A 15,328-nucleotide genomic window follows, 5' to 3' on the forward strand; every position below is an offset into this window, starting at 1 on the left:
CCTGGGTTTGTATTGTACTCATTGTAACTTTAAAAGCTTGTCACATTACAGAGATTCATGTAATTCTACAGTAATTAGTAGTGGTTTTATACAGTAGGGTGGGCTGTTTTGACCCTGCACACCCTAGCAACAGCCTAGCAACTACCCAGAATCCTTTGGTAACATGCTAGCACACCTTACCAACCACATAGCAACATACGTGCAACCATTGTGGCAGAGAATTCATCTATCAAATCATCTTCATAATACATAAAAATACAGTTATCATGACATCAGAAAGTTATTTCTAGTTAAATTATGCTTAATCTAACAGCAACTTAATTTTACAAGTTTGATCATTTCGGAGTAATTTCACAGAACTGCTTAATAGTATAATGTCATGCATATATAAACATTAAAAAAAAGTATTCTTTTATACAGCAAGGATACATTAAACTGATCAAAAGTGACAGTGAAGACATTTATAATATTATTAAAAAAGTATAATCTTTTAATCTTGATAATAATAATAATACATGTTTCTTAAACATTAAATCAGCATACTATAATGATTTCTGCAGGATAATGTGATATTGAAGACTGGAGTAATGGATGCTAAAAATGTAGCTTTTCCATCACAGGAATAAATTAAATTTTAAAATATTAAAATAGAAAACAGTAATTTTAAATTGTAAGAATATTTCACAATATTACAGTTTTTACTGTATTTTTTTTTTATGAAATACATGCATCTTTGGTGAACATAAAAGATTTTTACTGACTTGTAAAAGTTTACAAACTTTTGCACTGCAATGTAATTCTATCAGTCCATTTAATCTCAGTCCTAAATATTAATTTAATAGACATACCCCCGGTTTCACAGACAAGGCTCAAGCCTAGTCCTAGACTAAAATGTAAATCTGAGCTGTTTCAACTGAAAGAAACTTGCACTGCCTGATCTTAAAACATGTCAGTGCCTTTGTTTTGTCTTAAGATGCACACCAGTAATGTTTTTTTCTAAGGCATGTTTATAAAAATTACTTAAATGTCCTAATTGAACTATGGCCTAATCCTGGTTTAGGCTAAGCCATGTCTATGAAACCGGGCCATAGTATATTATATTATACCACAGACTTTTACATGCACTATGCTTTTTTTTGTTTGCATATAATTCTGAACGGTTCTGGTTTTGGCAGAGCCGCAGTTCTCTGTCAGCTTGTTTGATGTACACTGAACATCCTGTCAGTCTGAAAGCGGCGAGATGTCTGAAGAGGCTATCAGTCTTTCCAGCGTAGTCAAAATGAGACAGCGCTGCCGACACCTTGCCATCCCATCTCAGACACATTTACATTGAATCCATTCTCTGAAAGAGAATCCCACCTTTCACCAGGAATCTGACAAAATGTTGATTCTACAATACACGGTGTGCTGCGGCTCTGTGAAAATAGTGTTCTTACTGCTGGCATACAGTCCCATTAGGGCTGATACGGGGAGAAATCTATGCATACACACGGATATATATTTGAGAAAGCAACAACAGATGTTGGAAAACTAGACATGCACAGATATACAGAAGAGTATTCATGGTGGATCTGTGTCTTTGTTTTGGCAGCCACTGAGGGATAATTTCTCGATGTACGACATGGGCGGCAGCTGGTGCCCGCTCAAGGTGGATCACGTAACTCTCTCTTTATCACTTCTAGAGGCTGTCTCAAGGACAAAAGCTTAAGCTGACCTAACAAAACACACACTTGTCACACACTTTGCATTGCTACAGTTGAGAAGAACAAGAACAGCGTTTCAAAATTCAGCAATTTGGTCTGTTCGCCATGGACTGTTAAGCTTCTTAAGAGTTTCAAGATGTGTAACCAAGTACGGCATGACTCGATATCAAGATATGGTTAATATTAGTACCATCCATTAAAATTGTATCATGCACTCCAGTATTATGGCTTGCCGTTTGTTCTATAGTATATCGAGTAAGACAGTCAAACCAAAACCTGTTCATTCTCTCCTCATTCCATGTATGTGTGTGTGTGTGTGGCTCCAGACCTCGCTCAGGCTGTAACACACTAGCCCCTTTGTGACCTGATAACATTTATAGTTGTAATGGATTTTTGTTTAATGGCCGTCATTAACTCGCACAAAGAGGGGTGAAAAAAATTGCTTGTACTTTTTCCCCTTGGTATTTCAGCTTTACAGCATTATGTTCTGATATGTCTCCTTCCATCATTTTTGTTTTACAGCTCATGAAGTTGAAGCGTTTTAATGCGTAGCTTTAGTACTAGCCTCATGTCTTCAGCCACTGCCAAGATTATTCCTTTGTATTAATGAATATTTTTCTAAATGTACTACTTGAAAGAAAAATAAAATTAGTACTTTTTTTGTTTGTTTGTTTATTTGATGTTGCCTTTTGTTTAGGGCTGCATGATAAAAAAAAAATAAATAAATAAAAAAAAAAAAAATTAAAATTGTGATGTGGCTTAGTGCGATTATCATGCTGCAAAAAGCTGTGATTTACTTTGTTTAATAAATATTAGTGTTATATTTTTACAGATGTACTGTAAACTAAGTGTATTATTTTTCTTAAATTATCTTTTTTTATTTTATAGTGAAATATAGTAATATTTCTTTTATGAATTTATTTTAAAATAATAATTCTAACAATTATTAATCTTTTTGTCATTTTGCTATATAATCACCATTTTTTTTTGTCAAAATTGTGTAGCAAATCTGGAGCTTTTTTTTTTTTTTAAAGCTTTTTAAATTGCCGTAAAATTGCTTTTTAAAATCACAAAACAAACATAAAATTAGGTTTGTTTGTTTATTTGATGTTGCCTTTTGTTTAGGGCTGCATGATAAAAAAAATAAAAAAAATAAAATAAAATTAAAATTGTGATGTGGCTTAGTGCGATTATCATGCTGCAAAAAGCTGTGATTTACTTTGTTTAATAAATATTAGTGTTATATTTTTACAGATGTACTGTAAACTAAGTGTATTATTTTTCTTAAATTATCTTTTTTTATTTTATAGTGAAATATAGTAATATTTCTTTTATGAATTTATTTTAAAATAATAATTCTAACAATTATTAATCTTTTTGTCATTTTGCTATATAATCACCATTTTTTTTTGTCAAAATTGTGTAGCAAATCTGGAGCTTTTTTTTTTTTTTAAAGCTTTTTAAATTGCCGTAAAATTGCTTTTTAAAATCACAAAACAAACATCAAATCAAATCAAATCACAGTTTCGATTTTTTTTCCCCAAAATCGCGCAACCCCACTTTTGTTCATTGTTGGGTCATTTGAAAACACTGGAGACACTTTCATTTGGTACAAAACCATTTAATGATATAAAAATAATGGCCTTACGGTTTGGTCATTTACACAATACCAATATCCCACTAACTGAATTTGTCTCCAAGGCAAACAAGTGAGAGAAAGTCTGGCAAAACTGTATCTCCTTTCATTGAATTCACTCTTCTCAACTCAAGCAAGATCCCTAAACCTCATTAAGAGGAAATTGAATTTTCCCAAACTATTCCCATCCTGTTCTTTTCTAAACGAAGGGATTGTCCTTTCCTTTCACCGTCATCCTGGCTGTAGTTCTTCATTTGACAACCAATGCCTTTGAAGACATATTTCAGTTTGTTTTCTTCAGACTCTTTTTCCTCTGCGGCTCCATCAACTGGACCTGGTTGAAATATATGATGAAGCCCAGAAAGTGGAGAAAGGAGAGGACGGAGACCAGCACCGGAAACAGATCGGGCAACTTGGCCGGAGGCTTCAACCACATGCTCGTAAAGCTCAACGCTGCCATGGCCACCAGTGAAAACCAGAACTGTAAAAGACAAAGTGACAACACTTATTACAAGAGAGAAGAAGTACCAAGACAAAGGTTCATTAGTTCTAGTCAAGTGCTCAGCATGGCACGGATCCTTGTAACTTGATGATTATTTTCCCACCCTGTTTCAGGAAGGTGAGTCGAGGTATAAACATTAACATGTCTATTTACGACAGATGGAGTGAAGGATCAGTGGAAGTGCTGGTGTGAGCAACACGACCCCCCAATGAAACACTACCTTCATCGTAAGGCCCCCTTATTTATGTCTCTTGTGTAAATAAATATATCTAGGCAAACCTGTGTTAATGACTCACGCTACACAAATAGCACACCTCCTGGTCTTGAACATTCACGCAAGGAGCTGTTGAAACATTCAGTCTTTAACAGCACTAAGAAGAGCATGGGGTCAAGATATTGAGAAAGCTATGAGCTGTTCAGGTGGGCCAGCGCGCTTAACTGACTTCTTCATAAGCATCGATGTCATTAACATCAGTGGTGTGGAGTAACAGGCCGTGACGTCAGTGCTAACTTACTTTCCATTTAATGATCCGGCTGAGGTTGAGTTTAGGCAGCCAGCGCTGAGTGAGTTTGCAATAGAGACCCAGTCTGAGCTCTTCTTCTGTACTTCTCTCTAAAGCAGAGAGAAGATACAAACTAAGAAAGAGGAACGCCAATGAAGTCACCACGTAAGGCAACAGCAAACCGTCCTTCAGCAAAAGAGGGAGCATGCTATGGAAAACAAAAAACACAAGTGTTAAAAACAAACAATTCAAGATGTGTACAATAAGTGATTATTTATCCCTCTGTTTATGATACAGCTGGTGTTCAGACCAATGTAGCAATCATCATATAATTACTACATCGTATACATATACTGACACCTAGTGGTGTGGATGTAAAATCATGCAAATCTTTTTACTTCGTACAAATGCGTTATTCTTAGTCAGACAGGATTAATTTACTTCGCAATTGAAAGTGTGATAATAGCGGGGCGACCAAGATAAAGTTCCTAGCATTCGACTGGTCCTGCCATTTCAAAATTTATGGACACCTAGTGGCATGGATGTAGAATCACACAAATGTTTGCACTTAGTAGAAATAGTCAGCCAAAATTAAAGGGTTAGTTCACCCAAAAATGAAAATTAGCCCATAAATTACTCACCCTCAATGCGTCCTAGGTGTATATGACTTTCTTATTTCAGACGAATCCAGTCGGAGTTATATAAAAAAAATTGTCTGAGAAGAATGTCAGAGGATTTCGATATAAGCCAAGAGGAGACTGGTTTTCCTTTGCTAAAGTAAGGAAACTTTGCTTCCTTTAACTAACCCTTTAATTTATTCTGCAAATGAAAGTGTCTAATAATAGCAGGGTGATCAAGATAAAGTTTTCTGGTGGCCCTGTCATTTCAAAATGGCGACCTCCATGAAGGGACCCTCTCTGTGTAAAAAAAAAACCCTTTAGATGTAATCAATTATGTCATATTCAGTCTTTTCAGTCAGTTTTACTCTTGACTAAAATGGCTTATAATTTTAGATGAAAATAATGTTTTAGTTGATGGAAAAAGCTCAATTTAACCAACTATTTTATATATTAAACATATTTTATATATTGAACGTATCAACAACATTTAACAAAACTGTTCTGTTAAAAACAGATCTCCTGAAATAATAACAGTATTACATAAAAAGTACTTAAGTACAGTAAGTAATAAGTATCGTAATACAATATATATTTTTTTCCAACATATTTTCAGTATGTTTTAATTGAAATGGTTTAATTATCACAATGATGCCCATTTTCCAGCAGGTCTCCAGTATTGCTTATAAAACATTTTCTGTAAATTGCATTGATGAGATCAACATATAGGCAATGTATTTAACCTCACATAAGTATATTAGACATGGAAGTAAACCTTTAGCTAACTAGCTTAGCTGTTTCCGTAGGCATTTGACTGAAAAACAATAATTTGCACACCAACCATATAATGAATAATACGGCTATTGAGATAGTGTTGACAAAATAAAACAATCTTTGTGTTCGCAGAACCGGTCATGACGCAGAAAAAAACAATACTAGCTGTGAATTTTGAACATTTCACTATAATGAGTATAAAGTGTGCTAATGAATAGTGTGCGTTTGGGGCACAGAAAACTCTGGCAATGTGTTGTGTCTGTATGTTCTTGTGGATATTTCCCCTAATAGTGCAACAATTACTCTATCATAGAATATAATTCAGTTATCTTCCATAACAAAGAACATCATGTCTTCAGCTAAAAAACATAAATATGCAGCATTAAAACAGTTTTGTGGAAGCAGGCAGTGCGATTCTAGAGAATGGTGGGTTGTGTTTACACAAAGCGGTCTTAGTTTAATGGTATGTGGGCTATGTCATGTAATCCAGTGATAGCCTTACACTAAACCATGCACACAACAATTAGTGTGGACAGCTGGGACTCCCCTATCGGCTACTACTCTTCTTCTCACTATATAGTCATTTGTTGATTTTGTTTCTATCTTAACCGTAAGGATTCATTTATAGTACTGTAATTTTAATTTAGTAACACATACTGCTTGATATCTTACCTGAAAGTTGACGTTAGTAGAAACCAAATGGCGATCAGAGGTATTTCGTTGATGACAAGGCAAACTGGCCTGTAAAACATATATTTGACTTTTAAGACTATATTTACTACATTACAGATATGTTTACATGATACCAATGCTATAATTATGTAGTTGAGAGGGCAAGGACTAGGTATCAGTATCTCTCTTCGGTGATCCAGTCACTACACTTCCTGTGTCAGCTCATTTTTAACACCCAATAGAGACCCTTAATCCAGAAACATGTCTTACTGATTGACTAACACGTGCAAGATATACAGTAACACAACATTTGATTGAAGCTAGTTCTTTGCATATATTGTATATCTTAATATGTTAGATTTATGACTTGCAAGAATAAACATGCAGAACAGTGTTGCCAAGTCCGCAGTTTTACAGCGAAACTGGGCTATTTAACACTGTTGCCGCGGGTTGAAGCGACACCAAATAATGTGATATTTAGCCCCTGGGAATGTGATATTTAACCCCACCAGAAAAGTGTATTTTACCCCCTTAAACGCGATTGGGCTAGTTTTGAGTAGCAATTGGGCGGGATTTGTTGTGAAAACCTGGCAACCCTGATGCAGAATATGGGAAAATGCAGCACTAAACAATCACTAACCTAATTGAAAGTAAAGTTTCTAATGTCGAGAGATCAACCAATATTGCCTTTTTATCATATGCTATTTTTATAATTATGTGTTGGGTAACTAACATTATTTAATTATTGTTTTATTTCTGCATTTTGACAATTATAACTACAGGGTTTATCAGGTAGACCCAAAGTTAAAGTTAAAAAGCATAAATAACGGTAAAAATATCAAATTGAATATCAGTAAATCTTAAGTAGTTTCTAGTAATCACCAAATAATTATTTTCATAACTTAAAGTTATGAAACTGAACACTTCATTCAGCTTAAACATGATACTGTTATTTAGTTTGTCATAAATTTTGTCTACATCAATGACAGTGGGCTAAGCAAAAGTAGCAATAGCAATTAGATCAAGTAATATGAATTATATTCCATTGCTTACAAGGCTACTAGAAGGATAGACTTCTCATGGACTTGGAAGGAGAAGAGGAAAAAAGCCAGGGAGGTGTTCACCTACAGTACAAGCAGATCAGGGGAGTCAGTGGTCAAAAATACAAGTCGTTGAACCAACACATAATCATGACACCACTTACCAAGGCAAGCTTAAACTGCCATAGAGTGGGTTTGGACAACAATTTTAAAGATGAAGGCAGGACGAACAACAGAGTAAGAGCAAAACTGAAAGAAAAAAGAAAAAATTATTTAATTGAGTACATCCATACATTAATAAAAAGATTTACTATACACACATACGAAGCAGAGAAATACGATCAAGAGCCCCTGTTGCCAAAGCCTGTAATCTATCCCATGGAACAAGAGGACACGGCTGCCTGATCTTTTTATACATCCTCACAGTCAACAAGAAAGATCCCAGCATGCAGGAAATGCATGAGATTCAGGGATGGCCTGCTGAGCACTCACAGAATTGCTTGAAGCCCTCAATCATCATTCTCTTGGAGGAAATTGACCCTATTAGACAGTGTTCAAACTATACCGTGGACTTTGGGGGAGCCCACTTGTTTTTTTTATAAGGGGGGGGTTACTCGTCGTCAGGCTACAGAAGAATACCATAATTCCTCCGTTCAATTAGGCCTAAGACATAGAGAGTCACGCAGACCTATAACAACCCAGCCACAACACATAATTGCGAATAACATGCCTTACCTTAACACAGAATCGACCACAGAGTCCAATGTTTATATTTTTTCTACGAATCTTTGAGTTAACATGTACTAAACATAAGTGGAATTTGCACCGCAGCGCCCCCACACCTTGATGCTCATGACAAGAATAGCATGTATAGTTATCTTTATTGAAGTGAATTAGGTTTAAATCGCCTTCATGTATGAATGAATGATATTTTTGCAATTTTACACATAATAATCCATGATGATCACATTACACAAAACTGAAATTGCACGTCAAAATAACACATTGTCAGTATTTTTTGAGACCCCCCAAAATTTCACAACTCACGTTTTCAGGGGAGCTCATGTCTTAAGGGGAGCCGAGCTCCCCTGTAGTTCACACCCTGCTATTAGAGATGAATGACCCTGGTGGGACAAGAATCTGGTCCATAACGACAGATGCAAATGTAAGAGGTGAGATAAACTGTACAGGGAAAGCATATACGCCATGATACATTTCTAGCGAAATCGAAGAACTGGTGTGGCATCATTTCAAACAAAATCAGGCAAAGTTTGTTGGAGTTTCGGGAGTTCAAAACAGCTTGCCAAAGTCAACTTTCCAGAAAACTTCTCTCTGGCTTGTAAACACCTTCGAACTACTGTTGGAGTGGCCAAAAGTATTGGCAGTGACACAAATTTTGTTTTTTGCAAAGTTTGCTACTTAAGCTGTTGTGTTCATTTACATTGTTTCTACAAGTATTGGCAGTAACATAATAGAAACAATGTGAATGAACACCACAACAGCTAAAGCTGCAAATTTTGCAAAACACAAAATTTATGTCACTGCCAATACTTTTGGCCAGGACTGTAGGTAGGTCAGCTCTGGGGCTCTGCCTTCTTTGATGTGGAAATATTGTCCATCTTCTGTTCAGTCCAGACGTGAATAAAAACATGAACAAACTGGAGAGCTGCTTTATAGTAGAACGTTAAGCTGTTACTATAATCGAAAGTGACACTGGCACTGTTTTTTTATGTTTAATACTGTAAAACTGCTTGCTTTAAAGCAATTCATTGTATAATGTGGTATATACGTAAAATGACTGGACTGCCGAACTGCAGAGCTCTTGCAAACGTTATGATCAGATGCTTTCTTAATTGCTGTTTTCTCATCACTTATTTTTGTTTTGCATTTTTACCGAATAGAAAATGTGCAGCATGGGTGGTGTCACTAATGCCGGGTATACACTGCACAACTTTTGCCATGATTTTCATTCGCCAACAGTTTTGTGGAAATCGTTGTCAAATGCCCGAAATTGGAGGCAAATCAGTGAATGAAAATCGTGTAGTATTAATGATCAAAGATGCAATCTGAGAGAAGTGCAAATTCATTGCCGGTGCAATATTCATTGCCAGAGATATTTAGCATGCTAAATTTTTGGACCTGTCTGCGACTCCTGCAGTGTGAAATGTGTTTTGACTGGACATTACATAGGCGTCAACCTACAGCCAATAAAATACAGCCAGTGCTTTCTCACTGCAAATCAGCGCACAGACAACTCGTATCACAGGCTTCTTGCGGACTACAGTTTTTAACAGGAAGAAATAATCCAGTCTCGAGCAAGAGATCTTATCTCACGCGTGATCTTAAGCTATTTCCTCTATCACATATTTTCACGTGTTTGATTTTGAAACTTAGTTTGTAAACGAGACATTTTTAACACTGAACTTAAGCTATTTTTTTATTGGGGTTTTTTAACAGTCATATCCATTTGCTTATAAAACTATATGAAAAATTGAACTCTGAGCTGACCGATGTAGCAGTCGTCTTGTACATATACTGACACCTAGTGGTGTGGATGTACCTATCCCGCAAATGTTTACACTTACTAGAAATGCATTATTTACAGTCAGCCATGATTCATTTATTCTGCAAAAGAAAATGTACAATAATAGTGGGTTAACCAAGATAAAGTGTGCAGTATTTGGCTGGTCTTGTCATTTTAAAATTGCTGCCCCCATGAGGGGACCAGCTCCGTTTAAAATAAAACAGGTTTTATTAGGCTACTTATATAACTTGAGGCTTCATCTCACATGAATATACATGATTTTAAACATATTTTAAAAATCTTATTCGTTTATTTATGTTCAACTTTTTAATGAGGAAAACATGATTGAGTGCACCCTTAAAACAGACCAATGAGAAAATGAATTACTGACTTTGCAAAAATAGACTAAACAAAGACAAAAAAAAGGAATTCTTAAATGAAGTCAAAGAAATAATCTCGACCAAGCCCTTGCACCTGCAGATTAGAGTCCACATATCAGTATCTCAAAATCTCTCCGATATCATTAACTACACATAATCCCACTGTGCCCTCCCGCTATAATTAGATGTGTTTCACAAACATGGTAAGAGGGAATATACTGAGAAAGATTTTGAGGTGGAGATACATAAAGAGACAAAGGAAAAGGAGAAAGGGTGGCGGGTAAATGGATGGTGAAGGATTACCTGAGGAACAGCTGAGTCTCTCTGGACAGCAGGGTCTTGATCTTTATCAGCACATTCAAGCTGCACCATGTGTTAGCCACTTTATCCTGTCAACAAACACATGCTGTCAAAGTCACTAAACTAATGCGCTCCGGACAGAATGACACAATGAGAACGAATGATACATTGACCGCTAGGTCAGTTTTCAAGTTCTTTATGAACAGTTGTTTAAACTAGTGTAAATTCAGGGGTGTCAACTCAATTTAAATTAAGGGCCAGAATGAACAAAACTTCGCATTTAACTTTACACTTTAATAACTAACATTGGGGTAAAATAAAATTATGTTAATTTAAATGCACGCAAATGCCTTTAGATTGCATATACATACAAAATTAAGAGTTAAAATATAGGGAATATTACACAACATATAGAATGCACTGCTCTTGGTAACTGTAATAAACCACCTAAATTCTAATATTAAAGGTAATATTTGATTAACTTCCTGTAATAAGTAACTTTCTGTTCTAATATAATATAAAATATAATGTTATAAATATATCATGCCAAAATGATTTTAAAAAAGTAGTTTTTTTAATATATCCCAAGCTATATTAGGCCTCGATGTTATTTTAGCATTAGCTTTATACTATAATTAATTACAATATTTAATAATATTTTGTTATTAATATTTTAATATTCAGTTTTCACTTTATTTTTAAGTTTTCATTTTAGTATTTCAACTTTAGTACTTATTTAGTCCAGTTAGTTGCCAAGGCAATATTTCTAATTTCAGTTTAATTAAAAAAAATGTTTTTTTTTTCTCTAATGATCTAATATTTATATTATATTTTACTTCAGCTTTATTTCAATTACCTAAAACTTTTTAAAATAGTTTTTGTTTTAGTAAATGGCAACAGCACTGTTGGACCTACAGCCTTGAGTTTTTCATAAAAATGGTGTATGAAATTAATCCGCAACAAAGGTTAAAGTGAAGGATTTGTTCTTGCTTGTTTTCACTAATGTTGCAGCACAAGAAAATACCCTTTTCTGAAATAACCACAAATTTATGATCATGCTTACAAAATCAGCATTGACATATAAGGTAAGTATCTTTAAATGGTATGTAGCTTTTGAAGAGAAAGCACATAAGTGACATTACTCAGCGTAATCATTTCCCAACTGAAAGCGCAATAAAAATTCCTGTGGGCATTCTTGGGGGGCATTGGTACAAAGGGCAAGGGTGAAGTATTACACTCCCATTAATTTTCCCGTCAAGTAACTGTGATGTCAAAAAAAGCTATGCATTTATTTGTAAATTTATAGACACAGGGTTAAATGACTGTCCTAATGCATACCAAGGACATTAATAACGTCACCGAGGTTGCAAAGACTGCGGTTTTACCACATACAGAAGACCAAATTGCACCCTTTAAGAAACCGATCCGTTCTGAGTGCCCGCTGACCTTTCTGCTGGGGTACCGACATGTGATTCCTCAAAGACTGGTGGCCTTTAACAGTTGTGCAACAACAGAATTAGTAAATGTTATGAAAGTTTCAGCCCTGCTTCTGAGAATTTCTTCATAGTGCTCAATCCTCGAAAACACAGCTGCTGTCTTTCACAGCTGTGTGAAGACGAGTGGACACTACAGCTGAAGATGGGACCCACTTTGAAACATTTCTGTGTGTGTGTGTGTGTGCGTGTGTTTTGTCTGTACAGTGAAAGTCAATGAGGTCCATTGACAAATTATTGACTTTCATTGTGGTGAAAAAAAATTGGTCCCAAAAAAAAAAAATCCATACTTGCTCAGTTGATTAATCTCAGTACATTAAGACAACTGTTTTATATGACGTTTTCTGAAATGTTATATTACAATTTGGAAATGAGGCATTATTTAATTAAAAACACAATAATTTGCATAAATTTCCACAACAGAAATATAAACATCTAAAATCTCAAAATTGACCAGCGAACGAAAAAACAGTGGTTTTGCCTGTAGTGTCGTGCCTAATTTAATTTGTTTAATTTTACTTTTTCTTCAGACAAAAAAAGAGCACTGATTTAGCTATCAGCTAAATATCATCTAGCTTTACCGTGCTCTGATGTATACGATAGCAACAGCCAAGACTCGCTTATCGCTCCGTCCGTTACAAATGCTCAAGGCTCTAGGTTAGAATTACTCACACCTTGTGTATTATGTTAGCCTCATGTCAGGCAAATGCATGATATATTCCGGGCCCTGAGCCCTGCAGAATTTTCAATTCTCACAACACAGCTACTTTGACAACAGGGTTTTTGGGTGCATTTCAAAAGCAAGCCGCAGTACTTGTACACCATGTATTTCAGTATTGACTTACAAAAGGCTTTAGACAACGAACAGGACACAGCTCTAGTTTTCCAATAAACTCAACGTGAGACCCTTGTTTACTAATCAGATCTAAAGGATAAATCCTGCACTGGATCCAAGGGGTCTCATTGAGGTAATCTATGAATACAGGAGAATCTAACTGGCTAGATGTGTATTAAGTCAGTCTTCTATTGCATTAATATATCACAGATCCAAAATTGAACACTGTTTACAGTTTACTGTATGTATCTACATAGGATTCTGGCAACAGTGTATTTATGCATTCATGCATGCATACAGAGAAAAATGTAATGCATGTGGATTTCAAGGTCATTTCCCTGCATTGGAAATTTTATAACAGGCAAGAACAGAGCTGAATAAGCATCACAAACATCACGTTGTAATGATGTGTTTAAAGCTCACTTTTTGAGCAATAAATATGATTGATTTACATAAATTTTACCTCAGTGTTTTACATAAGTAAAGCTCAAAGCCCCTGACCCAACTGTGCAAATACAGTTGTCAATGTTATCGAATAGTAAACATGTATTTCTCAATTTTCAAGGCAGGATAATCTCTGTTATCCAAGCATTGGTTCAAGAGAATGAAAAAGGAACCTATTTAGATTAACTTGAAGGAGTTTACCATTAATGCTTTGTGATGCTGCATATACATTATGTGAATTACCTCAAACAAACCCCGACCAACAGGAAAAAGGCGATGAAGAACTTGTAGAGGTTGTTTGGGGTCAGACAAAAAGGGCATCCAGCAGAGAGCAAAGGTCACCAGTACAGTCATGGAGATCTTGACCAAATGAAAAAATCTGGGTACACAAAAATTTAGCAATATAATTACAATTGTATAAACATAATTGTCTTTCAATTTATTCTGTGAATGCAAAGATCTAAAAAAATATTAAAGGGATAGTTCACCCCAAAAATGAAAATTCTGTCATTAATTATTCACCCTCATGTTGCTCCAAACCCGTAAGACCTTCGTTCATCTTTGGAACACAAATTAAGATTTTTCTAATGAAATCCGAGAGCTCTCTGACAGCAACACAACTGAAATGTTCCCAGACCCAGAAACATAGTAAGGAAGACGTGATTTGGAGGAGAAGAATTCTTGAATAAAGCCATTATTTTTGTTTTTCTTTTTGCGCACAAAATATTCTTGTAGCTTCATAAAATTGCGGTTGAGCCACTGATGTCACATGGACTGTTTTACTGATGTCCTTACTACATTTCTGGGTGTAGGGAACATTTCAGTTGTGTTGCTGTCTATGCAGGCAGGGTCAGAGAGCTCTCGGATTTCATCAAAAATATCTCAATTTGTGTTCCGAAGATGAACGAAAGTCTTACGGGTTTGAAACGACATGAGGGTGAGTAATTAATGACAGAATTTTCATTTTTGGGTGAACTATCCCTTTAGGTAATTTTGTATCATCCAGGAATAACATTGTTCGTTCTCCTAACAATTCAACAAAGGTGCTCTAACAGTTTTTTTATTTTTATGATTTGCTGACCAATACAACAATCTTGAACTTTTTAAAACATTTTATACATATTTGTCATAAAATACTATTCATTTAATATTCATAAGTTAAAATACTTGGTGTGTTATACATTCAAAAAAATATTTTCCATAATTAATGGGTCATAAATCAGGTCACTCGACTACTTGAGTAGAGACAACATGCTCTCACAGTTTTTCAGTGTACTGTATACTGGAGCAACTAACACCTCTCAGCTGTAGATATACAGTTGCACGCACAGGCATAGTAGGGAGGGTCAGGCATGGCCAGAGAGTCATCTGGACATGTCTCTTCCCAGGCAAACTAATCCACCAATGCATCTGCCTCCAAATGCCCTTGGTACATTGTTACTAAATCAACAAATGCAAGACAGCAAAGAGCAGAGTGGTTGCACTGAGACCAGCTGCAGGACTGGTGTAGAAATGCATACAAAGTCAAATTGAATAATAAAAGAAAAGAAAAAATCCACCTGTAGTGGTGAAGTGTCTAATGATGAACATTAAGGATTTGTTATTTTCAGGCATAAATAAGGCAATCAGGCTATGAAACTTGCAGCTGGACTGAAAGCTGGACACTTGCAGCTAAAGGTGTAATTGGCATTGTCAACAAATGTATTATTTCATTGTGAGCGAATTTCCATTAACAGGGCTTTTGCACTTATATGCATAATTACTGAGATTTGGTGATAATTCAGGTTTAGCCATGAATAAAGATTTTACTTTTAATTTAGGTCCAATTTTTATTTTATTATATATATATATATATATATATATATATATATACACACACACACCTATATAGCACACAGATATATA

General features: G+C 35.4%; 1 protein-coding gene across 2 annotated transcripts in view; it reads right to left on the bottom strand.

The window, feature by feature from the left end:
- Nucleotides 1-3,325: 3,325 nt before the first annotated feature.
- Nucleotides 3,326-15,328, bottom strand: part of LOC107704515 (dolichyl pyrophosphate Man9GlcNAc2 alpha-1,3-glucosyltransferase-like) — a 15,830-nt gene continuing 3,827 nt past the window's right edge. Inside the window, exons 8-14 of one of the 2 annotated variants that reach the window (XM_016507448.1) lie at nt 13,667-13,802; nt 10,655-10,740; nt 7,612-7,696; nt 7,461-7,531; nt 6,408-6,476; nt 4,357-4,552; nt 3,326-3,820 (exon numbers count right to left, since the gene is read on the bottom strand). In XM_016507448.1, the coding sequence (XP_016362934.1) occupies nt 3,623-3,820; nt 4,357-4,552; nt 6,408-6,476; nt 7,461-7,531; nt 7,612-7,696; nt 10,655-10,740; nt 13,667-13,802 (841 nt within the window). In that variant the 3' untranslated portion in view covers nt 3,326-3,622. The remainder of the gene's footprint in view (nt 3,821-4,356; nt 4,553-6,407; nt 6,477-7,460; nt 7,532-7,611; nt 7,697-10,654; nt 10,741-13,666; nt 13,803-15,328) is intronic. The other variant, XM_016507449.1, reaches the window with a different exon arrangement.

This window comes from Sinocyclocheilus anshuiensis, unplaced genomic scaffold (genome assembly GCF_001515605.1).
Source record: "Sinocyclocheilus anshuiensis isolate Anshui unplaced genomic scaffold, SAMN03320099.WGS_v1.1 scaffold1538, whole genome shotgun sequence".
NCBI lineage: Eukaryota > Metazoa > Chordata > Actinopteri > Cypriniformes > Cyprinidae > Sinocyclocheilus > Sinocyclocheilus anshuiensis.